The sequence below is a fragment of the Melozone crissalis genome, unplaced genomic scaffold, assembly GCF_028551555.1.
Source record: "Melozone crissalis strain CALT ecotype California unplaced genomic scaffold, PUWL_Pcris_2 ptg000187l_1, whole genome shotgun sequence".
NCBI lineage: Eukaryota > Metazoa > Chordata > Aves > Passeriformes > Passerellidae > Melozone > Melozone crissalis.
Window position 1 is genome coordinate 890026 of NW_026535952.1, and position 26796 is coordinate 916821.

Here is a 26796-nt window from a genome sequence, read left to right on the forward strand (position 1 = left end):
ACAGGAGATCCCAAGGGTTAATCCCAAAGGAGATCCCATGTGCAATCCCAAAGGAGATCCCATTTGTAACTCCAAAGGAGGACCCATTTGGAATTCCAAGGGAGATCCCATTTGTAAGCCCAAAGGAGATCCCATGTGCACTCCCAAAGCAGATCCCATTTGTGATTGCAGATCCATGAATCTACAGAATGAGAATTCTGTGGAGCTGAGCTGAAACAAAAGGAGTTTCCATCCCTCCAAATTGCTGGGTTGCAAATATTCCTGAGCAGCTCCCTGCAGCCAGGCAGGGTGAGGTGAGGTGAGAGATGAACTTCAGCACCCAAGGGATTGGGAAGCAAAGCCTTTGAACAGCTACAAAAATCCAGCAGAACCTGACGTCAGTCCAGCTCCTGCCCCTAAATAATTCCTGCAGTTTCCTCCCAGGCCATGACAGTTTTCTGTCCTGCAGAAAGAGGTCTGAGGTGGAAAACAGCAACTTCAATCTAAACTGGACTTGGCCAGGAATGCTGGGGAGCCATAAAGGTCCTCTGGCCTTCAACTCTTCCACCTCCCTCAACTGCACCTTCAGGATCCTCCTCACCAACTTGGAGCCAACATCAAAGCACCTGAAGGCCTCCACAGAATCCTCATTCCTGTCTGGAAAGAACACTTTCCTCCTCCACATTCTCCCTGCCAACTGAGGTTTGAAAACTTGGGGATTCTGGCAGGAATTGAACTGAGGAGTAACTGAAGAACAGCTCAGGGCTGAGAGAAAAGAGCCCCTCAACCCCCTGTGCTGGCTGTGAGGCACCCATAACATGGATCTTCAGCTTGCCTGGGTGTCTCAGAGCTCCTTTCCTGTCACACACCATTGCAGATACAGGAGCAGCAGATCCTCCTCTCCTCCCTCACTCCCTGGATGGTCCCCAGATCCCTCCCTGCTCACCCCAGGAGAGCCCCAGGGGATCAGGGGCAGGAATTGTGGTGTCCTCCCAAAGCCAGGCTCAGCCCTGTCCCCAGAGCATGTGCAGGGTCAGGGGACAGTTTAACACCCCCACAGTGGGGCTGGGGCTGCTGAAGCACCTGGGGATGGGGGGACATGGCCCTGACAGCCCCACAGAGGGGGAGGGACCAGGGTGATGCCAGGAACTCCTCCTGCCCTGGGAAGGGTTTCTGCCAGAGGAACACCCTCTGCCCTCCTCAGCAGAGAACAAGTGCTGGACCTCCACAGAAACCCCTCCAGAACAAGTGCCTGTTCCTCCAGAGGAACCCCTCCAGAACAAGTGCTGGACCTCCAGAGGAACCTCTCCAGAACAAGTGCCTGTTCCTCCAGAGGAACCCCTCCAGAACAAGTGCTGGACCTCCAGAGGAACCTCTCCAGAACAAGTGCCTGTTCCTCCAGAGGAACCTCTCCAGAACAAGTGCTGGACCTTCAGAGGAACCCCTCCAGAACAAGTGCTGGACCTCCAGAGAAACCTCTCCAGAACAAGTGCTGGACCTCCAGAGGAACCTCTCCAGAACAAGTGCCTGTTCCTCCAGAGGAACCCCTCCAGAACAAGTGCTGGACCTCCAGAGGAACCTCTCCAGAACAAGTGCTGGACCTCCAGAGAAACCCCTCCAGAACAAGTGCTGGACCTCCAGAGGAACCTCTCCAGAACAAGTGCTGGACCTCCAGAGGAACCTCTCCAGAACAAGTGCCTGTTCCTCCAGAGGAACCTCTCCAGAACAAGTGCTGGACCTCCACAGAAACCCCTCCAGAACAAGTGCTGGACCTTCAGAGGAACCTCTCCAGAACAAGTGCTGTTCCTCCAGAGCAGCCTCTCCTCGCAGCCATGCCTTGGCCAGCCCCCATGCTGCTGGATTAGAGGCACATGGACACACCAAAGGCTGGGACATTGCCTTTTCTGGGAAACAGAGAGGTGATTTTCAAATAGAAACCCCAGAACCACCCTGACCACACTGAGTCTGAACTGTCTTTGGGGATTCTCTGAATCCTCAGTGCAAAGCAGAAGGGACACATGGAAAAGTCCTACAGCACTTAATGAAATAAATGAATTCATAAATAACACATTTAGGATGGTGCCCATTTCTGGCTCACTCAGCAGAGGGAGAAGCCTTTCCTATTCCTTCAGCTGAGAGAAAGCAGAGCAGTGAGGACAGAGCCTGTCCCTGCACACCTGGGACACTCCCTGAGGGCACCTGGGACAAGTGATGGAGTCTCCTGAGCCAGCAGAGCAGAACCTTCTCTGTCAATTCAATAATCCCCAGCAAGGACTGGCCAATTGTGCTGTACACAGGACCCTTCAAACCCAGCTTGATCCATTCAGGGATTATTTTCTGAAGCCCTGTGCAAAGTTTTATAATCAGATGTCCTGAAATTGTTGTGTTTCCAAGCCATCCCCACAGAGGGAGTTCTCAGCAGTGCCCAGAATAAACCCCGTGTCCATCCCTCCCTAAGGAACAGCCTCAGAATGGGCCATTGTTCCTCTGAAGAACAAAGACTTTCCCACTTTTTTTAATAAAGGAACAGGGAATGGTTTGTTTTACCACCCTGAGGTGAATGGGCATAGAAAAACAAATTTAAAAAATTCTTCAGCTGTAGAAACCATTGAGATTTTGAGTAATTTCTAGAAACTCTGCCCTTGCTGCTGAAAGATCAGCCCTGCATTTCTTTGGTTCTGTCAATAGTGCAGAACACATGAAATGATTCCTCTTTTCAGAACATTTTGCAGCCCAGGCAGCTGTCCAAGCACAGCAGCACATCTGAGTGTGAGAGAGTGAGGTTTCAGAGAGCCAGGACTCTGAAATCCCCTGCAAAAACTGGCTCAGGGAGCAGGCTGGGGAGCAAAACCCTGTTCCCCATTGGAGGCAGGTCTGTGTCCTGCAGGAACCCTGGCATGGAAAAACATCCCAGAGCAGGGCTCCACCAGCCCTGTGCCTCTTCCTCCCTCTCTCACCCACATCTGAGCTGAAGGTGGGGTTTTACCAAACACAAAGGGCACTTGGAGCAGCTCTGGGTGAAGTGCACTGAGCTGGTGCAGCCCCAGGACAGAAACCCCAAACTGAGCTCTCTGAGCAGAGGGGAACTGAACACCTGAGCTCTGCACTGGGATTTGCCAGCACTGCCCCAGCCCCACCTCTACTGCAATACCAAACATCACTGACTGCAAGGCTTTTAATCCAGAAACCCCAAACGGAGCTCTCTGAGCAAAGGGAACTCAGACCTGAACACCTGAGCTCTGCCCCAATCCCACCTCTAGACTGCAATACCAAACATCACTGACTGCAAGGCTTTTAATCCAGAAACCCCAAACTGAGCTCTCTGAGCAAAGGGAACTCAGACCTGAACACCTGAGCTCTGCCCCAATCCCACCTCTAGACTGCAATACCAAACATCACTGACTGCAAGGGTTTTAATCCAGAAACTCCAAACTGAGCTCTCTCACAGAAGGGACTCAGACCTGAACACCTGAGCTCTGCACTGGGATTTATCAGCAGTGCCCCAGCCCCACCCCTCCAAGGACTGCAATACCAAACATCACTAACCACAGGATTTTAATCCAGAAACCCCAAACTGAGCTCTCTGAGCAAAGGGAACTCAGAACTGAACACCTGAGATCTGCCCCAATCCCACCTCTAGACTGCAATACCAAACATCACTGACTGCAAGGGTTTTAATCTGGCCCAGAGGATGTTGTTGGAATTTCCTGACACTGCAGAAATTTCCTCTTGAAAGGTTTCCTACAGCTGAATTTCACTGCCGTTTTTATGCTCTGGCTTTTCCAGCAGCAGGAATGGCTCTAAGGAATGACTCTGCCCAGGTCTGTGCTGCAGTCTTTCAGTTTTTACCACACAAATCCCCCAAAATCCACTGATTTTTATTCATTTATCTTTAACCCCCCATTATTCCACAGATATAAACCAGAATCCTTCTCATCAAGAGATCAGTCAAGTACCCAGCTCTGAATCTAAACTAATTCCTAGTGGGAGATAAATTATCCTCTCAAGACATATAAATGAGAGAAAATCTCTCTTTAGAATGCCTAAAAAGAAAGCAAAAAAAAACCAAAAAAAAAAAAACCAACAAGGATGTATACTTTGGAGTTATTTCAAGATAAAAAGAGATTAAACAGAACCTCTATTATTCAGTCAAAATCTGACAAATAAATACAGTAGTTAGCAAAATTTTGGTGCAAAATTTGTTCTTGAGGGCAAGAAATGATAGGGAAAAAATGTAATAGACTGAAATATTACTGTGCAGATTTTGTTTGTTTTTTTTTTTTAAATAATGGCAGTAAGATACAGCTCAGGCATTAAAAACTTACCAGGGCAATAAAACAATCATGGCTGTTCTGACCAGTGTCCAAAAAACTACCAAGTGCACTGCTGATGTAGGCATTATTGACATGGATGATCCCCCAAGTTATTTATAAAATTAAGTTGTAAAATGCAACAAATATAATTGTTACTGTAATTGTTTAGCATAGGTGTATATATTGTTTGCATATATTAAGTTGTATATATATTGTTATATATTGTATATATATTTGCATATATGTTTATATACGTTATAGTTTGTATATATATTGTTATATATTGTATATATGTTTGTATATATTTTATATATGTTACATATATTGTTTGTATATATGTTGTTTTATATATTGTGTATATATAGTGTACATATATGTTAATATATGTTGTATATATTGTTTGTATATATGTTAATATATGTTGTATATATGCAGTTATATGTATTGTATATATTGAATATATATGTTTGTATATAGGTTAATATATGTTGCATATGTTGTTCGTAGATATGTTGTTATATGTATTATGTATATATTGTATATATATATTTGTATATATGTTAATATATGTTGTATATGTTGCTTGTATATATGTTAATATATATTGTATATTACATATATATGTTTGTATATATGTTGTATATATTGCTTGTACAGTTGTATCTGTAATTTTTTTCAGACATTAAATCTGCAAAGCATTTCTATTTCCCCTACCACGCCCTGCCCTGCAGCTAGCACTACAACCCCAAAGAAAACATTTCTCTACCTCAGAATCTTTGAGTCTCACATAATTAGATGGGAAAACTCCTGATTTATCACCCAGCGTTCCCGTCCACCAGTCACCATCTTTCTTTGTCACCAGGATCAGGTCACCTTGTTGGAAAGTGAGGTCCCCCTGCTCCGAGCTCTCGTAGGTGTACATGGCAATGTACTCTGCAAAAGGGAGATGCACCATCAACAAATAAATATACAGCATCAATCAATAAATAAATATAAAATGGAAACTCCTGAGACACCCCCAGGGATCCCCTGCCAAACCTCAGTAATGTCAGGGCTAGGCAGAAGGCAAATTTTTATTTATTGTTCATAGAAACATCAATATTTAATGAATAAAATTGTATTTATCAGAACTGAATAGGATCTATTAAAAGGCTGCCTCAGGGGGTTTGTATATAATCTGCGATTTTAATTTTATGTACATATATATATATATTTATGTTCATATTTTATGTACATTTTAATAATTTAAATGCACATAAATCATTCATTTAGATATTAAACATGTCTCCCAGTGGTTTCTGGGTTGTGCTGATGAGTGGGATTTTCAGAGTTTGGGATGCAAAGTGCACACACCTTATAAATCACCTTCTGCACAAGAGCTTTTCTGCAGCCCTCTCAACAGGAGGTGTTAAATCCCTGCTTTATTGTCTCTCGAAACCACACTTTTCTGAAGTGTTTAAAGTAAAGCTGTGCTCCTTTTTTAATACAAACACAACACCTGAGACATCCCACCTGGGATGAGACTCTGCCTGCCCAATTCCCTCTCCTCAAACACCAGGAAAACCAGAACAAGGTGAAAAACCCATTCTACATCAGAAAATGTTACCAAAATAATGGCAAAAAATAAGATAAATATTGGAAAAAGTATAAACTACAAAATATATTTTCACATCTTTTGTAATTTGTACTTTTTCCAATATTTCTATTGGTTATTTTAGTATCTTTTGTAGTTTGTACTTTTTTCAATACTTCTATAGGATATTTTAACATCTTTTGTAGTTTGGTACTTTTCCTAATATTTCCATTGGATATTTTAGTATATTTTGTAGTTGGTACTTTTCCCAATATTTCTATTGCATATTTTCAAATCTTTTGTAGTTTGTACTTTTCCCAATATTTCTATTGGTTATTTTAATATCTTTTGTAGTTTGTACTTTTTTCAATATTTCTATAGGATATTTTAGTATCTTTTGTAGTTTGTACTTTTCCCAATATTTCTATTGGATGTTTTAATATCTTTCATAGTTTGGTACTTTTCCTAATATTTCTATTGGATATTTTCACATATTTTGTAGTTGGTACTTTTTCCAATATTTCTATTGGATATATAGTCATATATTTTGCAGTTGGTACTTTTTTCAATATTTCTATTGGATATTTTCAAATCTTTTGTGATATGTGAAAGCATTCCTTCTCTATACACAACACACAAACTGTTACTACAATAATAATAATAATAATAATAATAATAATAATAATAATAATAATAAATTATTCCAGAGGCAAATTGATCAGTATTTGGGTTTTAACACCACCTGAAGAGCCCAATGTGGCTCCTGATTTTGGCAAAAAAAGCAGAATTGTTGTGTTCAAAGCAGAGCAAGAGCTGCCAGGGCAGCCAGGACTCACCTTCCCCTGACACTGCTGCCTTGGCTGCTGGGGATGCTACTCTTTTCAGACTAGCAGGACTTTCTGAGGAACCAGAATCCATGCTTTAGAAGAAAATAATGGTTATTTAAGAAATTCAATCTTTTCAGAAAAATTATTATTATATTTTAAATATAAAATGCACCTGCACCCTCAAGCAACTCCCTGGGTTTTAAAAGAAGAGACAGTAAATGTGCAAAATAAAGCTTTGAATCCAGAGGTCTGCCATGGTCACATTTAAACAGTTGCCTTAAATACAGAATTTTCTGTATCTCCTCTTTTGCCTCAGGAAAAAATGACCTGAAATCATTCTCATTTGTATTCCTAATGCTAATACTGCCTTCACATTACAAAAAAAAAGTGATTTTAAATGTTTAATCCTCCAAGAATAATGAGAAGTGATTTAGATTTGAGGAATACCTTTGAGGAGCTTTGACTTACACAGTGGTACTTCAGAAAGTCCAATACACTCATTTTTCAGTTGCAAGTCACATAAAATGAAGAAGGTTAATTAATCTTTTGTTGGTGAGGCGAGACCCAAGGAGAACTGAGGTCAGTGTTCTTATTCTTATTTTCTTGTTATTCTTATTTTCTTTTTCTTATTCTTACTGAGGTCAGTTTTCTTATTTCGTAAATTCTTATTTTCTTATCTTATTGTTAATTATTTTCTTAATTTCTCAACTAAGAAATTGAAAATTTCTTAAGTTTTCAGGGCGGGAAGTCAAAACCCTCCAGATAAAAGCAGGGTCCCTTTTACAGGCTACAACTCTAAAATTCAAGGGTGCAGCTCTTCCAATTTCCTTCTACCCCAGCACAGAAGTGAAGGAAGGAAAAGCAAACAAAATACCTTGTGGATTTCCTGATGGGGCCTGAGATGAGCTTGACATAGGATTTGGGGAACCAGCCCTTGTGGCCCTGCACCTCCCCAAACCACCACATGTCCTGCTGCTCCAGCACGGTGATCACGTCGTTCTTGTTGAAGTTCAGGTGGTTGTCCTTCTTTGCTCTCCAGGGGTACAGAGCCTGGGCCTGCAGCCCCTCCACCTTCTCACCCTTCAGAAAGGAAAGCAGGAGTCAGTCATGCTCCGCCTTCAGCAGGAAAGCTGCTCGGGGAATTGTATCCTCAGGATGCTTGGACAGCAACAAATCTCTCAACTAAAGCACCAGTTAAACTTGCAAAGTAATTCCAGAAATGGTTACAGTCCTCCTGCATTTCTGCCTGTTTACACATCATCAGTGCAATGCAAGATGAAATTAATTACTTTTGTTTAAGACACACACATGTTATAAACCCCTGTGAAGTTGCTTTGGCAGGACTTCTAGGCCATTCTATGGAGAATGATGCTTTGCTGCACTTTATTCATGGCACATTGCAATTTCTTTTAGCCCTTCCCAAAACACATGAGCTCCCAAAACCAGTTTGTTGTTCCACTGAGGAAAAGGAAATGCCTGAAGAGAGGGACAGGATTCAGCTGGGAAGCTTTGCCATTGCCGTTCCACTCAACCCACTTGGGAGTGAGGCTGTCAGGGGAGTGAAGAACCCAAGGAAGAGATTCAAACCTGCAACACCAAAACCTAAAAAAGCCATCCCAGACCAGCAAAGCAGAAACTGCTCTGTGCTAAATCCTGCCCCAGATGTTGTCAATAGATCAGAGATCCACAGAACGGCCTGGCTTGGGAGAGACCTGAAATCCCACCCAGTGCCACCCCTGCCATGGCAGGGACACCTCCCACTGTCCCCAGTGCCCAGCCTGGCCTTGGGCACTGCCAGGGATGCAGGGGCAGCCCCAGCTGCTCTGGGCACCCTGTGCCAGGGCCTGCCCACCCTGCCAGGGAACAATTCCTCACTGCCAAGATCCCACCCAGCCCTGCCCTCTGGCACTGGCAGCCATTCCCTGGGTGCTGTCCCTGCATCCCCTGGCAATTGTCTCTCTCCAGCTTTCCTGGGGCTCCTCCAGGCCCTGCAAGGCCACCCTGAGCTCAGCCCAAAGCTTCTCCTGTGCAGGTGAGCAATGCCAGCTGTGCCAGCCTTTCCTGCCAGCAGAGCTGCTCCATCCCTCTGCCCATCCTGGAGCCTCCTCTGGGCTCTCTGCAGCAGCTCCAGCTCCTCCCAGGGCTGGGGCAGGTGGGACCTCCCTGCCACCCCTCCTGCAGGTGCTCACTATGTCCTGTCAGGTGAGTGTTTTAATGCACAGGCAAGGTTCCCCCTTTGCTCTCCAAGCCTTTTGTAGTTTGTACTTTTCCCCATATTTCTATTGGATATTTTCATATCTTTTGTAGTTGGTACTTTCCCCAATATTTCTATTGGATATTTTCATATCTTTTGTAGTTTGTACTTTTTTCAATATTTCTATTGGATATTTTAATATTTTTTGTAGTTTGTATATTTTTCAATATTTCTATTGGATACTTTCATATCTTTTGTACTTTATACTTTCCCCAATATTTCTATTGAATATTTTCATATCTTTGTGACAAGTGAAATTATTCCTTCTCGATACACAACACACATAAGCTGTTACTCTAATATTAATAATTCTGAATTATTCCAGAGGCACACTGACTAGCAGCTGGGTTTTAACCCCACTTGCAGGGCAGGGCTGTGCCAGGAGCTCACCTGGCCCAGCACGGGGGACGGCGAGGAGCCGGTGACGGTGGCAGGGGTGAAGGCCGAGCGCTGCCGCAGCTGCCCCGCGCTGGGCACGGTCAGCGAGGGCTGAGCTGCCCACGCGTCCCAGTTATCGCTCTCTGCCTTCTCACTGCTGTTCGATGGCCAGCTGGACAGAAAAAGAACAGAAGGATGTGATTCCTACTGCTTTTAACAGTAGGAAGAAAAAAATTCACACAGAACAAATATTTCAATGCTCTACATTAATTTCTCTTCCATGATATTCAGCACCTTAACTCCAGGTGCAACTGAACACTGGTGAATCACAACTTCACCTTAAGGCAGCCCCCACACTGAGCTCCTTGTCTTTGCCACTGAAGGACAGGTTTTTATCTCAATTCTTTGCTGTGTCCCTACAAACAGAAGTTCAAGCAGTGCATTGTTCAGGCTGCATCACACACAGTGGAAAGAGAAATAAAAATAACTAATCATTCTTTCCAAAACTGGTTTGAAATCTTCCCCTCTGCACATCACTGACCTCTCATATCCCTTTCCTCTAGGCACAGGGTCATGGAATGGTTTGGGTTTGGATCTCAAAGCCCACCCAATGCCACCCCTGCCATGGCAGGGACACCTCCCACTGTCCCAGGCTGCTCCAGCCCCAGTGTCCAACCTGGCCTTGGGCACTGCCAGGGACCCAGGGGCAGCCCCAGCTGCTCTGGGCACCCATTGAGATATCAATTTATAAATATGGATTTCATGGTCAAAGGAGAAGGAATTGCAGTTGATAAAAGTGCCCAGTGTATTAAAGACACCCAGGGATGAGCACATGTTCAAATTCCATCAGTTTTACTAATGCTGTCACCAGGAATTAAATCACCTTTCCATGTCATCTCTGCCATTAGCATATTGTACATAACAATATGTATATATGTGTATATATGTATGTATGTATATAAAAATATGTATATAATAATATATTGTACATAACAATATGTATATATGTGTATGCATATGTATATAACAATATATTTTACATAATATCTATATATGTGTGTATATATATGTATATAACAATATATTGTACATAACAATATGTTTATATGTGTATGTATATGTATATAACAATATATTGTACATAACAATATGTTTACATGTGTATATATATGTATATAACAATATATTGTACATGACAATGAGCAGGTTGGGAACCTTCAATGAGGCTTGGTGGAAACCAATGCAGGAGAAAGGGATTTAGGAGGTGGCAGCACCTGAAGGGGCTCCAGGAGAGCTGGACAGGGATTGCTCATTAGGAAGAGCAGTGGCAGGGCAAGGGGGAATGGGTTCCTACTGAAATTTCAGTGGGAGATGAGGAGGGAATTGTTCCCTGGCAGGGTGGGCAGGCCCTGGCACAGGGTGCCCAGAGCAGCTGGGGCTGCCCCTGCATCCCTGGCAGTGCCCAAGGCCAGGCTGGGCACTGGGGACAGTGGGAGGTGTCCCTGCCATGGCAGGGGTGGCACTGGGTGGGATTTAGGGAGCCTCCCAGCCCAAACCATTCCTGGATTCTGTGATTCCAAGGGAAGTGAACCCTTGGGATTTCCCCCATGCCCACACACCCTCATATGGGGATGTCTCCTGCCCATGCTGTGCCAGGCAGGGGTGATGGGAGCAGCCCCCAGCCCCACAGGGCTGCAGCTTGCCCTGACTCCCACAGAAAGCACCCTGCCCTCCCCAGAAGGTGATTTCAGTCTGCACCCTGGCTCTGTGTCCGTGCCAGTCCCCAAGGAGCCCGGGCACTGAGCCCAGACCTACGTGGAGCTGAAGTCTGCCCAGTTGTTGGCTGCTGCAGGAGCCTCTGCAGGGGCAGGGGCTCCCAGGGACGTGGAGCTTTCCTGCACAGACACTTTGGGAGCAGCAGAGGATTCGGCCACGGGCTTGGCAGAGGCTGGAACTTCACTGTCTGGGATCTTCTCTGCATAGTTTGCAGGGAACCATCCAGTCTTCCCCTTCAGTTCTCCACCAAGCCACCCTGGCTCTCCAGTCTGGCTTTCATCCACCTGCAGACACAGGAAGTCAGAGAGTTAACAAACACATCCTGCAAATGGGAATTGTACTGAAAACAACCCAGATCTCCTCTGCAGCAATGAACTTCTTGCAATGCAAGAGGGCTTGACAAGTTTTTTTTTCTTTTCTTTCCATACTGAAATCACTGAATCATGGAATGGTTGGGGTCAGGTCAAACCTGTCCTGCTCCACCCCTGCCATGGCAGGGACACCTCCCACTGTCCCCAGTGCCCAGCCTGGCCTTGGGCACTGCCAGGGATGCAGGGGCAGCCCCAGCTGCTCTGGGCACCCTGTGCCAGGGCCTGCCCACCCTGCCAGAGAGGAAATTGTTCCTAATATCTGACCTAAACTTGTAATTTTTCAGTCTGAAGCCATTCCCTGGGTGCTGTCCCTGCATCCCCTGGCCATTGTCTCTCTCCAGCTTTCCTGGGGCTCCTCCAGGCCCTGCAAGGCCACCCTGAGCTCAGCCCAAAGCTTCTCCTGTGCAGGTGAACAATGCCAGCTGTGCCAGCCTTTCCTGCCAGCAGAGCTGCTCCATCCCTCTGCCCATCCTGGAGCCTCCTCTGGGCTCTCTGCAGCAGCTCCAGCTCCTCCCTGCGCTGGGGCAGCTCTGCAGGTGGGGAATCACCTGTGGGGGCACAGAGACACAATCCCAATCCCAATCCCAATCCCAATCCCTTTCCTGACCCCCTGGCGGCTCAGCCCAGGGTAGGGAATGATCCTTGGCTCCTCAGAGGAGCTGCTGCCAAATTCCTTTGCCTCGGGCCATTTGCTGACTCTGTGCCTCCCACTGGAATTTGCATCCTCCCTCCCCCTGCCGGTGCAAACCCCTCCCTCATTCCTGCAGGATTTGGGTCCCCTCCTCTCTCTCAGCCCTGGCAGCCCGAGGCAATCCCAGCACCGAAGGCACTTCGTGCTTGACCGGGTCCCTGTGCTTTTCCTGCAGTGCAGAGCAAAACCTCCACTGCAGCAGAGAGGGGAAAGCAGCAGGGTGGGAGAGGGGAGGGCACGGCTGAGGGTGGGTCTGGGAAAAAGGGACAGAACAGCGAGGGGCTGAATAACCCACACAGGGATCAGTGACCCCAAATGAATAACCCACACAGGGATCAGCGACACCCCAGGCAGGGCTGAATAACCCACACAGGGATCAGTGACCCCAAATGAATAACCCACACAGGGATCAGCGACACCCCAGGCAGGGCTGAATAACCCACACAGGGATCAGTGACCCCAAATGAATAACCCACACAGGGATCAACCACCCCAGCTGGGGCTGAATAACCCACACAGGGATCAGTGACCCCAGCTGGGCTGAATAACCCACACAGGGACCGTCACCCCAGGTGAATAACCCACACCGGGACCATCACCCCAAATGAATAACACACACCAAGTGAATAACCCACACAGGGACCATCATCCCAAATGAATAACCCACACAGGGACCATCACCCCAGGTGAATAACCCACACAGGGACCATAACCCCAGCTGAATAACCCACACAGGGACCATCACCCCAAATTAATAACCCACACAGGGATCATATCCCCAGGTGAATAACCCACACAGGGACCATCACCCCAGGTGAATAACCCACACAGGGACCATCATCCCAAATGAATAACCCACACCGGGACCATCGCCCCAGATGAATAACCCACACCAAGTGAATAACCCACACAGGGACCATCACCCAAAATGAATAACCCACACAGGGACCATCACCCCAGGTGAATAACCCACACAGGAACCATCACCCCAGGCAGGGCAGGAGCTGCAATCACCCCCCAGAGGGAACAAACAGCACAGCAAAGGCAAATCTGGGTTGTGGAGATCTCTAAAAGAGCATCTTTGAGGTGAGCCACAGGTTTAGAGAAACCTCTGGGATTCTTCAGGCGTAAGGACAAAAACCACCCCAAAGGTTTCAGAGCCATGCAGTTCATGGCCTTCAGGAGGGGATCTGAGGCTGCAGTAATTCTGAACTGCCTCTGAGGATACAGATCTCTGTTTATTCAGCCCAATTAAGCCCTCTATGCACACTCATGAAAAGGCACTTTGAAGGATAATTTAAACTTCATAATTCATATCAGTTCTGGTTTCTTCTCCATCTAAAATACAAATCACATCTGGTTTTGCAGTACTGTACTGAAATTTTAAATAAATTCCTTTGACTCTTTTTTAAGCTATTTTGTTTCAATTTCCTTTAATTTTTATACCCACCACCCACAACTCCCACAACAATTCCAGATTATTTTTCCAAAACAAAACCAGACTTTAAATGCACACCTGAATAATGAATTACAGTGTGTGGGAGGTTGTTTTTATTTATTCAACTGTACTTTAGAGCCACAGCTGACAACTACTTAATTCTGTGGATCACAAAGAAGATTGAACCCAACTCCAACAATCAATAACTAAGAAAACTGATGAGAAACTGTCATTAGAATTCATTGCAGATTTTTCAGGGAAGAATATCTGTTCCCACACAAAAGCTTGGTTGAGCTACAGCCAGGATTAAAATCAATCTCAACTTACAGTGAAAGAAATTTAAAGTACATTGAAAGGATAAAGTAATTGAAAGGATAAGAGAATTAAAAAGCCAGAGTAATTGTGGAATCCATGGCACCAAATCCAGGGAAGCCAAAGGCTTTTCCCAGCAGCAGGGCAGAGCAGAGCCCTCCTCAGACTGACAAAGCCTTTTCCTTCCTGCAGAAATCCTCCTCCTCCTCCTCCTCCCTGGTGCCCTCAGCCAGGCTCAGAGCTGGGGTTTATCCCCTTGGAAAGATCATTCCCAGACTCTGGGAAAGGCCCAGCTCCTGTGACAGAATGAGCTCTGCAACCCCATTCCAGGCAGGATTCTAGCCAGGATCAGATCCCAGCCAGGATCAGATCCCAGGCCAGGAATCCCAGCCTAAGAATCCCAGCCCAGGAATCCCAACCCAGGAATCCCAGTCCAGGAATCCCAACACAGGAATCCCAAACCCCGAATCTCAACCCAGGAATCCCAGCCCAGGATCCCAGCCCAGGAATCCCAACCCAGGAATCCCAACCAGGGAATCCCAACACAGGAATCCCAAACCCAGAATCTCAACCCAGGAATCCCAGCCCAGGAATCCCAGCCCAGGAATCTCAATCCAATAATTCCAACTCAGGAATTCTAGCCCAGGAATCCCTGCCCTGGAATTCCAACCCAGGATCCCAACCCAGGAATTCCAACCAGGAATCCCAATCCAGAATCCCAGCCCAGGAATTCCAACACAGGATCCCAGTCCAGGAATCCCAATCCAGAATCCCAGCACTGGAATCCCAGCCCAGGAATTCCAGCCCAGGAATTCCAGCCCAAGAACTCCAAGCTAGGAATTCCAGCCCAGGAATTCCAGCCCAGGATCCCAGTCCAGGAATTCCAACACAAGAATCCCAAATCAGGAATTCCAGCCCAGGAATTCCAGCCCAAGAATCCCAGTCCAGGAATTCCAGCCCAAAGTCAGATCTCAGCCCAAGATCAGATCCCAGCCCAGCCCAGCCCTGAGATCCAGCCCTGGGCTCTGGTGGCTCCTCCTGCCTGCTCCAAAATGTGTCAGGATTTGAGTTCCAGGGTGGGAGATCTCCATTTGTGTGAGGACAGCTATCCAAGGAGCAGGGATGTGGTGGCACAGGGAGCTCCCAGCTGGAGTGCAGCTGCACTGATGCCCCCAGGCAGCCTCACCTCCACTCTGAGCCTGCAAACTGCTGCTTTCCAAGGAAAGGCACCTTTGGAAGGCAAAGGCAACAGAGAGGGGTGACCCTGCTGGGGCTGAAGGGATTAAAATCGAGTCCATAAGCAACAGACAACAAGACTGAGATGGTCTCAAAGTCTCTACTTAAAGTGTGTGTAGTGCTCCTTAGATTCACAGATTCTGGGGGGAAATATTATTTCCCTGCAAATCTCTCTTTAAAAATTATTTCAGTGATCTTTAGAATTGTGTATTTTGGGAAAAATGGTATTTCTGTACAAATCTTTCTTTTAAAATTATTTCAGTGTAGAGTTGTGTATTTTGGGAAAAATGGTATTTCCATGCAAATCTCTCTTTTTAAATTATTTCAGTACTCTTTAGAATTGTGTATTTTGGGAAGCATTATATTTCCGTGCAAATCTATCTTTAAAACCTATTTCAGTGTAGAATTGTGTATTTTGGGAAAAATGGTATTTCCCTGCAAATCTCTTTTCAAAAATTATTTCAGCTCTCCTTATAATCACACATTTGAGAGGAAATGTTATTTTCCCTGCAAGAACGGGGATAAATATGTGCAGAACTGCCTAGAACCACATGTTTTGAGGAAAAATGTTATTTTCTGTGCAAATCTCTATTTTAAAAATGTGCAAAATTCTTCTTAAAATCACAGCTTTTGGGAAAATTGTTATTTTCCCAGCAAGTCTGCCTCACAGTGATCACTCTTGCCCAGAGAATGACCTGTAAATCCAGGCCACCCCCTATTTCCCAGGAAAACAAGGCATCCTGGCACTTCCCAGCAGTCCCCAGAGTCTCCTCTCCAGCACCATTCCCTGCAGCTTTCCAACCTGTTATTTCCTCAGCAGAGTCCTCAGCAGTGATCCTGAGCCAGGATTCACTTTGGATTTTCCAGGAACACATTCCAAGGCCACAAACACCCAATAAGTAAAAAGCCAAACCAAACCCAAAAGATTCCATTTCCCAGAACAGTTTTTAAAATAAATGATTATAATTCAATTTGGAGGACTCTACTAAGTGGATTTTTCCAAAATCCAAATGTAAAAGCTCTTAAAATCAATTTTGTTGGGTAGAACACTGTTGGGAATACACTTCCCCCAGTGAACAACATTTAAGAATTCCCCCAGGAATTTTCATTCTGCATGTTAAGAACATACTAATGATTAATTAACATTAATATCCACTCAATCCCTGCAGCCATTAACCAGGGAATTAAAAATTAGAGAGACAGAAGCAAACCTTGCTTCAGAGTTTGACACAACCCAGTGACCACATCCCTGAAAACTGGAAGTTATTCTCTACCAACACATCTACAACCAGATTTTTGGGGTTTGCAGTTTTCTTTCCTGCCATATAAAATTGAAGGCAGCCCTGGCAGCAGCTGATATTTCCCAAGGAATATCCCAATTCCTGCTTACCATGACAATGTCTCCAGGCTGGATGGTGATCTCGTCGTGGCTTCTGGATTCAAAAGGATACAGAGCTCTATAATACACTATTTTTACATCCTCCTGAGCAGAAATGGTTAGAGGAGCTTTCTCTGAGCAAAGGAAACACACAGATACAGAGAGAAGAAATCAAACCAACTGATTTTTAAACACTTGGAAAATGGGGTGGAAATGGAGACAAGAGTCACCAAACCTGCAGGGTCTGCAGAACAACCTTATCCCCTTTTTACACAAGGGAAGCATAAAAATTGATTATTTAAATACAAATTTTTATTATTTTCTCCTCTAAAAACCAGGGAAAATCATAAAAACACAGAATGGCCTGGGTTGGGAGGGACCTTGCAGCCCACCCAGTGCCACCCCTGCCATGGCAAGGAGACCTTCCACTGTGCCAGGCTGCTCCAGCCCCAGTGCCCAGCCTGGCCTTGGGCACTGCCAGGAACTGGGAGTCCACAGCTGCTCTGGGCACAATTTAGCTATAAAAGTGATACAATCCTTTGGACAAATATTTAAGCCAGTTTTACATTCCCAAACAGTTCTTGTGTGCATCCAAGCCACCTAAGAGGGAAGCAGGATTCCCACTACAGGCAAAACCCAGGATACAGTGCAGGGAAAAAGCTCTCAGCTCAAAGTGAATGTGTGGAGAGCAGAAAAGGGGGATTAAACCTTAGATTTCAGGTCATTGGTTCAGTGAACAAAGAAAGGCAGGAAAAGGGTGACTATACAACATATTGTTCCTATTCTGAAAAACATACCGCTCCTACTGTGAAAAAGCATGTATCCCACAGCAAAACAACAACTGCAGAAATAGTTTTGACACTTGCATCCAGCCCCTTGCAGCTGAGATCCCCTTCCCTTGCCCCGCAGTCTCAGAGCTGCGCTGTCCCCTCTGCTCAACACCAGCCTCTGGGGAAGAGCAGTGATGTCTAACAGAACCATTTTTGGAGCCTGGGGCTCAATCCCTGCATTATTTACTTTAACAAGACTCCCAGTCCAGCCCTGAACTCCACCTTGCTCTATGGGAAATGGGAAGAGAGAAGAGAACTGAGCTGTCCCAGACACTCCCTGCTGCTGGAGCCTACCTGCGTTGGACCACGGGGCCTGGCCGGGCTTGTGGGGCTCCTGGTGGGGCTGGAAGAGTTTGCCCAGCTTCTCCTGCATCTCCTGCTTCCCCTTGTCCTCACTGTCCTTCTTCTTGGGTACCTCTTCTCTTTTTTGCTTGTCATCTTCCTGGGGTTTTTTTTGCCACTGTGGCTCCTCCTCCGGCTGTCCCCGCGGTTTGTCCCGGTCCTGGATCCGCCTGGGGGACAGAGGGGACAACAGAGCCACTCACACCAAAGCCACCAAGGCTGTCATCTACAGAGCCACTCACACCAAAGCCACCAAAGCCTTTGAGTCACCTACAGAGCCACTCACACCAAACCCATACAGCTTCTGGGTCATCTACAGAGCCACTAACACCAAAGCTTCTGGGTCATCTACAGAGCCACTGACACCAAAGCCACCAAAGCTGTCATCTACAGAGCCACTCACACCAAATCCACCACAGCTTCTGGGTCATCTACAGAGCCACTGACACCAAAGCCACCAATGCTGTCATCTACAGAGCCACTGACACCAAAGCCACCAAAGCCTTTGAGTCACCTACAGAGCCACTGACACCAAAGCCACCAAAGCTTCTGGGTCATCTACAGAGCCACTCACACCAAAGCCACCAAAGCCTTTGAGTCACCTACAGAGCCACTGACACCAAAGCCACCAAAGCTTCTGGGTCATCTACAGAGCCACTAACACCAAAGCCACCAATGCTGTCATCTACAGAGCCACTCACACCAAAGCCACCAAAGCCTTTGAGTCACCTACAGAGCCACTCACACCAAACCCATACAGCTTCTGGGTCATCTACAGAGCCACTCACACCAAAGCCACCAACGCTGTCATCTACAGAGCCACTCACACCAAATCCACCACAGCTTCTGGGTCATCTACAGAGCCACTGACACCAAAGCCACCAAGGCTGTCATCTACAGAGCCACTGACACCAAAGCCACCAAAGCCTTTGAGTCACCTACAGAGCCACTCACACCAAAGCCACCAAAGCCTTTGAGTCACCTACAGAGCCACTGACACCAAAGCCACCAAAGCTTCTGGGTCATCTACAGAGCCACTGACACCAAAGCCACCAAAGCTTCTGGGTCATCTACAGAGCCACTCAGCCACCAAAGCCACCAACGCTGTCATCTACAGAGCCACTCACACCAAAGCCACCACAGCTTTTGGGTCATCTACAGAGCCACTCACACCAAGGCCACCACAGCTTTTGGGCCATCTCCAGTACCAAGTGCCCTCTGTAGGGCTTTTCTGTGCCCTAATTTCATGTTGGTGAGTTATCAATCACTCCCCAGCATCTCCTCACACTGGGAATGATTCCCAGAAATCACAGACTCAGGGAATGGTTTGGGTTGGAAGGGACCTTGAGGACCCAACCCAAGGTAAGACTCCAAACAGGCAAATCAGAGAGAGAAAAGCAGGAATCAGACACCTGGCCATCCTTAACCTCATGTTGAGGGGCAAGGAGGAGAAGTATCTTCAAGTTTTACACAACACTGCAGAGAATTATTTGGAATATTTCCCATTCCCAAATGCCAGAGTTAACAAGTCCTTCCCCCCCACCAGAGGACAGAACACCAAGAAATGAATCAATATTCTCTGCTGGAAACAATTTGCCCCAGAAAAGACAGCTGTGAAGATGTGAAGGATGCCCAGTGTGCTCCAGTCTGTTCCATGGCTATTCCAGCCCTGGAATCCCTTCAGAATCAGAGCCCAAAGCCTGGGAAGCAGCTGCTCCTCACACCCTGGGTGTGCTGTAAGAACAGACCCTGTCCAAGGACAATTCCTGATCAAAAACAGTGGGAGAAAAACCTAATTCATGGAATCCCCAAATCCCCGGGGCTGGCACAGCCCTGCCAGGAGCCCATGCAGTGCCAGCTGTGCCCACCTTGTGCCCAGCGCAGAGCACTCAGTGCCACCTCCAGGGCACACCTGCAGGGATGGGCACTGCAAAGCTCCCTGGGCAGCCCCTGCCAAGGCCTGAGCTCCCTTTCCATGGGCAAATTGCTGCTGCTGTCCAACCAATCCCCTTCCCAACATTAGAGGGTGGCACTAGAGGGCACAAACCTCATCTGCATCCCTGGAAGGTTTGGGCAGACAGGAATCAGGAATGTTTCCCAGGAGTGCCAGGGGAGGTGTTACATTTAGGGCTCCACTAAAGCAGTTTGTTACCTCTGAGCTTCTTTTTGCTTTTCCAGCTCCACTATCTTCCTTTCCTGCTCCTTCTGTTTCAACTTCTCAGCTTCCAAGCTCTTCTGCTTCTGGAGCTGCTGCTTGTTATGGATTTCTCTCAGCTCCTGGATTAAAAAAAAGACAAACAGGTGTAAAAATCCACTCTGTGAATCAGAACTGATGGCCCCAAAGAGTTCCCTGTGAGGGGACAACACCTGGCAGTGGCTGGGGACCTCTCACAGTCACACTCCTGCAAATGCAGGTATTTCAGGTTCATTGCCAGGGTCTATAAACCACCTACTGACTTCCTATTTTTATCCATTAAAGGGTTAGGAAACCAGAAATCCTTTAAATGGGACTCAAAAAAAATAGACAAAGCTTAATCTGAACAGTCACTTCTGTTTTGTTTTGTTTGTTGGATATTTATGGAATCCATTTGTTGAATTCCATACACAAATCTGCCCTCTGAGCTCTCACAACAGCAACTCTTAATCAGTTTCATTTGCCAATTAATGCTGATTTACTAAAGAACCTTCAGGGCTGGTTTATACACAGCAGACTGAAATCCTTAAGAAATGTCTTTGGGATGAGTCATGGTACAGAGATTATTCACTCATATACGTCAGCTTTTCTTCAATTGCCTGAAAAAATCAGAATATAAATAATAATAACAATACCATAATATTTTCCTCAAGATTTGTTCTCTGCATTAACACCTATTAACACAAATCCAACCTTTATCCAACCTTTATACTTCCAACCCAGACCACTCCATGCATTTCTTTGCATGACCTGCAATTTTGCATCTGAACTCCTCAGCATTTAGAAAAAGGGAAAATTTACCTATGACCACTGAGGATTTTCACTGAAAATAGTTCACTTCAAAAACTGATATCTGATCATGAAAATATGGTCCAGGTTGAGACTGAAACAGTTAATCCTGGAAGTACTTGGATGGTTTTTCAGGAATTCACAATCTACAAATCACAGGAAGTTTTCATTCCTCATGCACTGACCCAAATTAGAAAATTGCATAAGAAACAAAAAAAAAGAAATGGCAGTGATTCAAACCCACTGGGTAGAGGGGTGAAAGCTTCAAAGGGAAGCTGCTCCTTGTGGCCCAGGTCTCAGCTTTATTTCATTAATGCTCCTCAATTTTAAATTCAGTGAAAACTGAGCTCAGCATCATTAAAGAGATAATCAGTTCCCAGGGAAGTTGGAGTTAAAGAGACATTTTAAGAATTATTTAAGTTTCACACAGACATTTTAACACACTATTCCCTCCCAGCCAAGCTGATGTGCTGGGTCAGCGTTCTGTGAAAGGGTTTTCCTGTGACAGAACTGTGTGTTAAGAAAACCAAGCCTAGTTCACAGTGCTGGCACTGGATGGGGCATTTCTGGAGATGAAAAATCCCATACACATCCCTTTTGGGTCAGCCAGAGGAAACAAAGATCTGCTGGGCAAGGTTGCTTTGCCAATGGGAGGATGGGGGAGGAAGAGCCAGCATCTCCCAGAGCTGAACAAAATTCTGCTCCCACCTCAACAGGCAGGACACAGGATGAGCACATTCTGCCCCCATCCTGCACAGAGAAACTCCCAGCTGGGCACTCCCCTCCTGTGCTGCAATTCCAAGGGCACCCTATTGCAGACATCTTTTATGAAAAATCCTTTCCTTAGGATTTTTCCTCCTGAGAAGCTGGGAGGCCTCAGGAACAAAATGTAAACATTGATTATGTGCTGCTGTGGAATGCAACAGGTGCATCTGGGATTGGCCTCATGTGGTTGTTTCTGATTAATGGCCAATCACAGTCAGCTGGCTTGGACAGAGAGGCCAAGACAGAGCCTTTGTTATCATTCCTTCTTTTTCTATTCTTAGCTTAGCCAGCCTTCTGATGAAATCCTTTCTTCTATAGTTTTAATACATCATTTTACTATAATATCTATCATAAAATAATAAATCAGCCTTCTGAACCATGGAGTCAAGATTCTCATCTCTTCCCTCATCCTTGGATCCCTGTGAACACCACCAGAGCACCCCAAGGCTTTGCTCATTCCTGGACCAGGAATGCCTTACCTTAAAAGCAGAGCAATTGTTCCCCTGGCACTTAAATCCAAACAGAGCAAAAGGAGGGTCTGAGGTGTTACAACACTATTGCACTATTGAATAGGAATTGCAGCATTTCAATATTCACTTTACACAGCCAGGTCATTTGCTGCAAAACCTTCATGGAAGAAGTGGAGTTGTTTTGGCCCAGTTTGTGCCTTTTGACAGAAAGACAACAGGACCTGGGATGTTCAGGGATTACAATCCAAGGTTTCCATCAGATCTTCTCCCCCTGAGACAAGCAGAGCATTTGCTCCCAGAGGAAAGGATCCTGCAGTTCTGTGCTCCCTGAAGCTTTCCCAGAGTAACCCTTTCCTGCCCACTCCCAGCTCCCAAAGCCTCTGCTTTGGCCTTGGCAGCCAATTCCTCCCTTCACCCATTCCTGGGGGGTGCTGGGCAAAGGAAGGGAGCTGCCAGCCCCCTACTACCTGGAATCACAGACTACAGTGATGTGCAGGGATACTTCCCATCCAAATGTTTGCTTTTTAAAAATTCTGTACATCATGACCAAAACAGGCAATTTACTTAAACTCCTGAAGTTCCAGATAAGCAAAAGACAAAAATAACTCACTACAACTGTGCCCAAGTTGCAATTCAAGGCACACCCCTCAGGCAGGCATAAGGATTAGATAAAAATAGATAAAAATCTAATGCCAAACTCTTGTGTCTGGTTTTGGATTGGTGTGGCACCCCTCAGCAAACACTGCCTCAGTGAAACACTGCACACTCATCTGCTTAGGGAAAGTGAAGCACATAACTGGAGGAGGCCCAGAGAGAGCTGGGTGCTGCCTGGGCAGGCCATGGAGACCTTGGGCAAGGAGTGTAAGTGCTGGATGCAGCCCAGGAGGAGAGCCAGGCACTGCAGCATTGCCTCTTCCACTGCCCCTGACTGGAAGAAAGAAATGCTCAGATGTGAGGAGGGCTGGGAGCAGGAGCGCCCCGCTGACACTGACACACAGCACTGACAGCCACAGGACACACGGACACACTGGGACAGCTCAGCCCACCGGGGGCCTCTGGGAAAGGATTCCCAGCACAGCCATGTCACAAACGTGAGCTCAGCCCTTGGGTGCTTCTGGGCAGCAGCAGCAGCAGCAGGAAATTCTGGATTCTTCCATGGTACAGGAAATGGGCATCAGGTCCTTGGAGCTGGGAGGGTCAGTTCAGATCCAGGGGTGCTGGGGAGGAATTCTGCACCCTGAGGGTGGGCAGAGCCTGGCACAGGGTGCCCAGAGCAGCTGGGGCTGCCCCTGCATCCCTGGCAGTGCCCAAGGCCAGGCTGGACACTGGGGACAGTGGGAGGTGTCCCTGCCATGGCAGGGGTGGCACTGGGTGGGATTTAAGGTCCTTCCAACCAGACCATTCCATGACCACAAAATAAACAAGTGACCAGCTCCATTTCATTGATACCTGCATCCATAGCAATTATTGCATCTCTAGGCTGAGATCTTTAAAGAGCACAGAAGTTTCACTCCTTCAGCCCAAAGATATAAAGAAGTGACCAAACTTTCAACCTTGTAACAACCTCAGTCACTTTATAGCCAAATGCAGCCCAATCCACCAGAGGTTATCTTGTATCATAACCTGCCCCAAATCCCATTTGAAAGGATACCTGAGCAGCCAAACAAGCTCCAGCAATCTCCTGAAACCAAGTGGCTCTACCTCAAGATATCCAGTACTACAATTCAAATGACCTCATTTGAAATATTAATAACATTTAGCAAGCCTGAAAGCTGTTGGTGGAAACGCACCAAATACAATGAATATTTCCCACTCCAAAGGAGTTATCAGAGGGAACTGAAATCATTTGTTTTGGGGAGATGACAAAAAGATTCAGCAGAAAAAAAAATCTTATTTATCTCCCTAATCACTCCTATGGTATTAAGACACACAGCAAAGATGATGTAGTTTAACACTTGTATGAAGTATTCACTTATTACAGAACACAAAAACATGGAAACAAATCCAGAGCATCCTGTAAACTGCTGTGGTTTGGAAAAGTTGCCTGCTAAACTAAATTACCTTGACTAAATCCAGAGTTTGTGATTTATTGGTTTGATAAAAATGTGTTTTAAAAAGGAAGAGCTCCATCTTTCTTATCTTGACCTATTATTCCTTACTTTACAAGAAACCTTTATCATATTTAGAGCTCAGATGTGGTGGGATTGTTGAGACACAATTTGAAAAATGTCCCATTCCATTGTGAGCATTATCCAGCCTGGATAAAGGATAATCACACAGATGGCACCACAGGACACACCAGGAACTGAGAACTCAACAACTTCTTCTGCTATGTAGGGAAATTATGAATTTAGTATTATTTACAAGCCAATTTCTACCTATTATCAATGTCAGTCATTTTTCCAGTGGTGGTTCCTAAAAGTTGTTGCAGATTTTTGATTTTTTTCAGGTAACTGTATGTGAGAATTATGGGAGGTGATAACAATCTGGTTTGGAGAGATGTGATCACTGATATGAGATATCATGTGATATATGTGATATATATGACATGTATTATGGGAGTTCATTAGGACCTGGTTTGGAGTGATGTGATCACTGATATATCATGTGATATATGTGATATATATGACATGTATTATGGGAGTTCATTAGGACCTGGTTTGGAGTGATGTGATCACTGATATATCATGTGATATATGTGATATATATGACATGTATTATGGGAGTTCATTAGGACCTGGTTTGGAGTGATGTGATCACTGATATATCATGTGATATATGTGATATATATGACATGTATTATGGGAGTTCATTAGGACCTGGTTTGGAGTGATGTGATCACTGATATATCATGTGATATATGTGATATATATGACATGTATTATGGGAGTTCATTAGGACCTGGTTTGGAGTGATGTGATCACTGATATATCATGTGATATATGTGATATATATGACATGTATTATGGGAGTTCATTAGGACCTGGTTTGGAGTGATGTGATCACTGATATATCATGTGATATATGTGATATATATGACATGTATTATGGGAGTTCATTAGGACCTGGTTTGGAGTGATGTGATCACCTCAGTGTGTTCTCTGTGGGTGGAGGACTCCCCCTTCACACAAATCCCAGTAAATCCAGGACTCCAGGAAAGCCCTCACTAGCCTTGGGCACAAAATTGCCCAGAGGGTGCTGGCACTGCCCAGGGAATGGGCACGGCCCCGAGGCTGCCACAGCTCCAGCAGCCTTTGGCCAGCGCTGCCAGGGATGCCCAGGCTGGCCTTGGTGGGCTCTGGGCAGGGCAGGGCTGGCACTGGGGGTCCCTGGGGGTCCCTGCCCTCAGGACATTCCATGGTTCCATGAAGAACAACAGCCATGGAATCACTGCTGCACTCAGCAGCTTCTGAGTGGTTTCTCTATCTCTTCCATGCTGAGCCCACAAAAATCCACGTGCCTTTTTAGGGTTTTGAATTCGGTTATAAAATCCTCCAGAGCCCCCAAAACATGCCTTGCACATCTTGAGAAACTACAAAAGGGAGAAGTCTCTGAATTCAGCTCCCACTGCTCAATTTCCATAGTACAGCTGAGGCTGGAACATGTCCAGGGCAGGGAATGGAGCTGGAAGGGGCTGCAGAATCCCTGAGGAGCTGGGAAGGGGCTGCAGAATCCCTGAGGAGCTGGAAGGGGCTACAGAATCCCTGAGGAGCTGGAAGGGGCTGCAGAATCCCTGAGGAGCTGGAAGGGGCTGCAGAATCCCTGAGGAGCTGGGAAGGGGCTGCAGAATCCCTGAGGAGCTGGAAGGGGCTGCAGAATCCCTGAGGAGCTGGAAGGGGCTGGAGAATCCCTGAGGAGCTGGAAGGGGCTGCAGAATCCCTGAGGAGCTGGGAAGGGGCTGCAGAATCCCTGAGGAGCTGGAAGGGGCTGCAGAATCCCTGAGGGAGCTGGAAGGGGCTGCAGAATCCCTGAGGAGCTGGAAGGGGCTGCAGAATCCCTGAGGAGCTGGAAGGGGCTGCAGAATCCCTGAGGGAGCTGGGCAGGGGCTGCAGAATCCCTGAGGAGCTGGAAGGGGCTGCAGAATCCCTGAGGAGCTGGAAGGGGCTGCAGAATCCCTGAGGAGCTGGGAAGGGGCTGCAGAATCCCTGAGGAGCTGGAAGGGGCTGAGGCTGGAGCAAAGGAGGCTCAGGGGCCCTTGTGGCTCTGCACAAGGCCCTGCCAGGAGGGCACAGCCGGGGGGGTCGGGCTCTGCTGCCAGGGAACAGGGACAGGAGCAGAGGGAGCGGCCTCAGGCTGGGTCAGGGCAGGCTCAGCTGGGACAGCAGCAGCAATTTGCCCATGGAAAGGGAGCTCAGGCCTTGGCAGGGGCTGCCCAGGGAGCTTTGCAGTGCCCATCCCTGCAGGTGTGCCCTGGAGGTGTGTGGATGTGGCCCTTGGGGACAGGGTTTGGGGTGGCACTGGGTGATCCTGAGGGTCCCCTCCCACCCTGGCAATTCTGGGATTCTGTGACTGCCCCTCCAAACTCAGCAAGGCAGAAATCCCCACAGACAGCTCCTCCTGATCTGCCCCTCCTGGCAGGCGAGTCCCACAATCTGCCCCTCCCAAAGAAGTGTCTCCACAATTCCTCATCAATTGATTGAAACCAGTTTTCCTGTTAAATGCAAAATCATTTACCTTTGGTCAAGGCATTCCTGGATTCCTGGCACATGCTTACTGGGCAACTTCCATTTTTAATTACCATCACCTTGTTATCTGTGCAGTGCAATCCTTCAATATTTTTGAATTTTGGGTGATTGGTTTGTAGGCCTGGGTTGTTTTTTGGTTTTTTGCTGCTGTCACAATAGCAAGACTGTTCACCTCTTTCCCATTTATGTTTGGGT

At 46.5% G+C, this 26796-nt stretch overlaps 2 protein-coding genes across 5 annotated transcripts in view; one reads left to right on the forward strand and one right to left on the reverse strand.

Moving 5' to 3' along the window:
• Positions 1-26796, forward strand: part of CRYZL1 (crystallin zeta like 1) — a 286566-nt gene that overhangs the window by 179576 nt on the left and 80194 nt on the right. The window lies entirely within an intron of this gene.
• Positions 1-26796, reverse strand: part of ITSN1 (intersectin 1) — a 119261-nt gene that overhangs the window by 29755 nt on the left and 62710 nt on the right. For all 3 annotated transcript variants that reach the window (XM_054293751.1, XM_054293750.1, XM_054293752.1), the window contains 8 exons: positions 19851-19975; positions 17651-17868; positions 16539-16660; positions 11140-11384; positions 9337-9496; positions 7567-7772; positions 6702-6784; positions 5059-5225 (listed from right to left, as the gene is read on the reverse strand). In XM_054293751.1, coding sequence (XP_054149726.1) covers positions 5059-5225; positions 6702-6784; positions 7567-7772; positions 9337-9496; positions 11140-11384; positions 16539-16660; positions 17651-17868; positions 19851-19975 — 1326 coding nt within the window. The remainder of the gene's footprint in view (positions 1-5058; positions 5226-6701; positions 6785-7566; positions 7773-9336; positions 9497-11139; positions 11385-16538; positions 16661-17650; positions 17869-19850; positions 19976-26796) is intronic.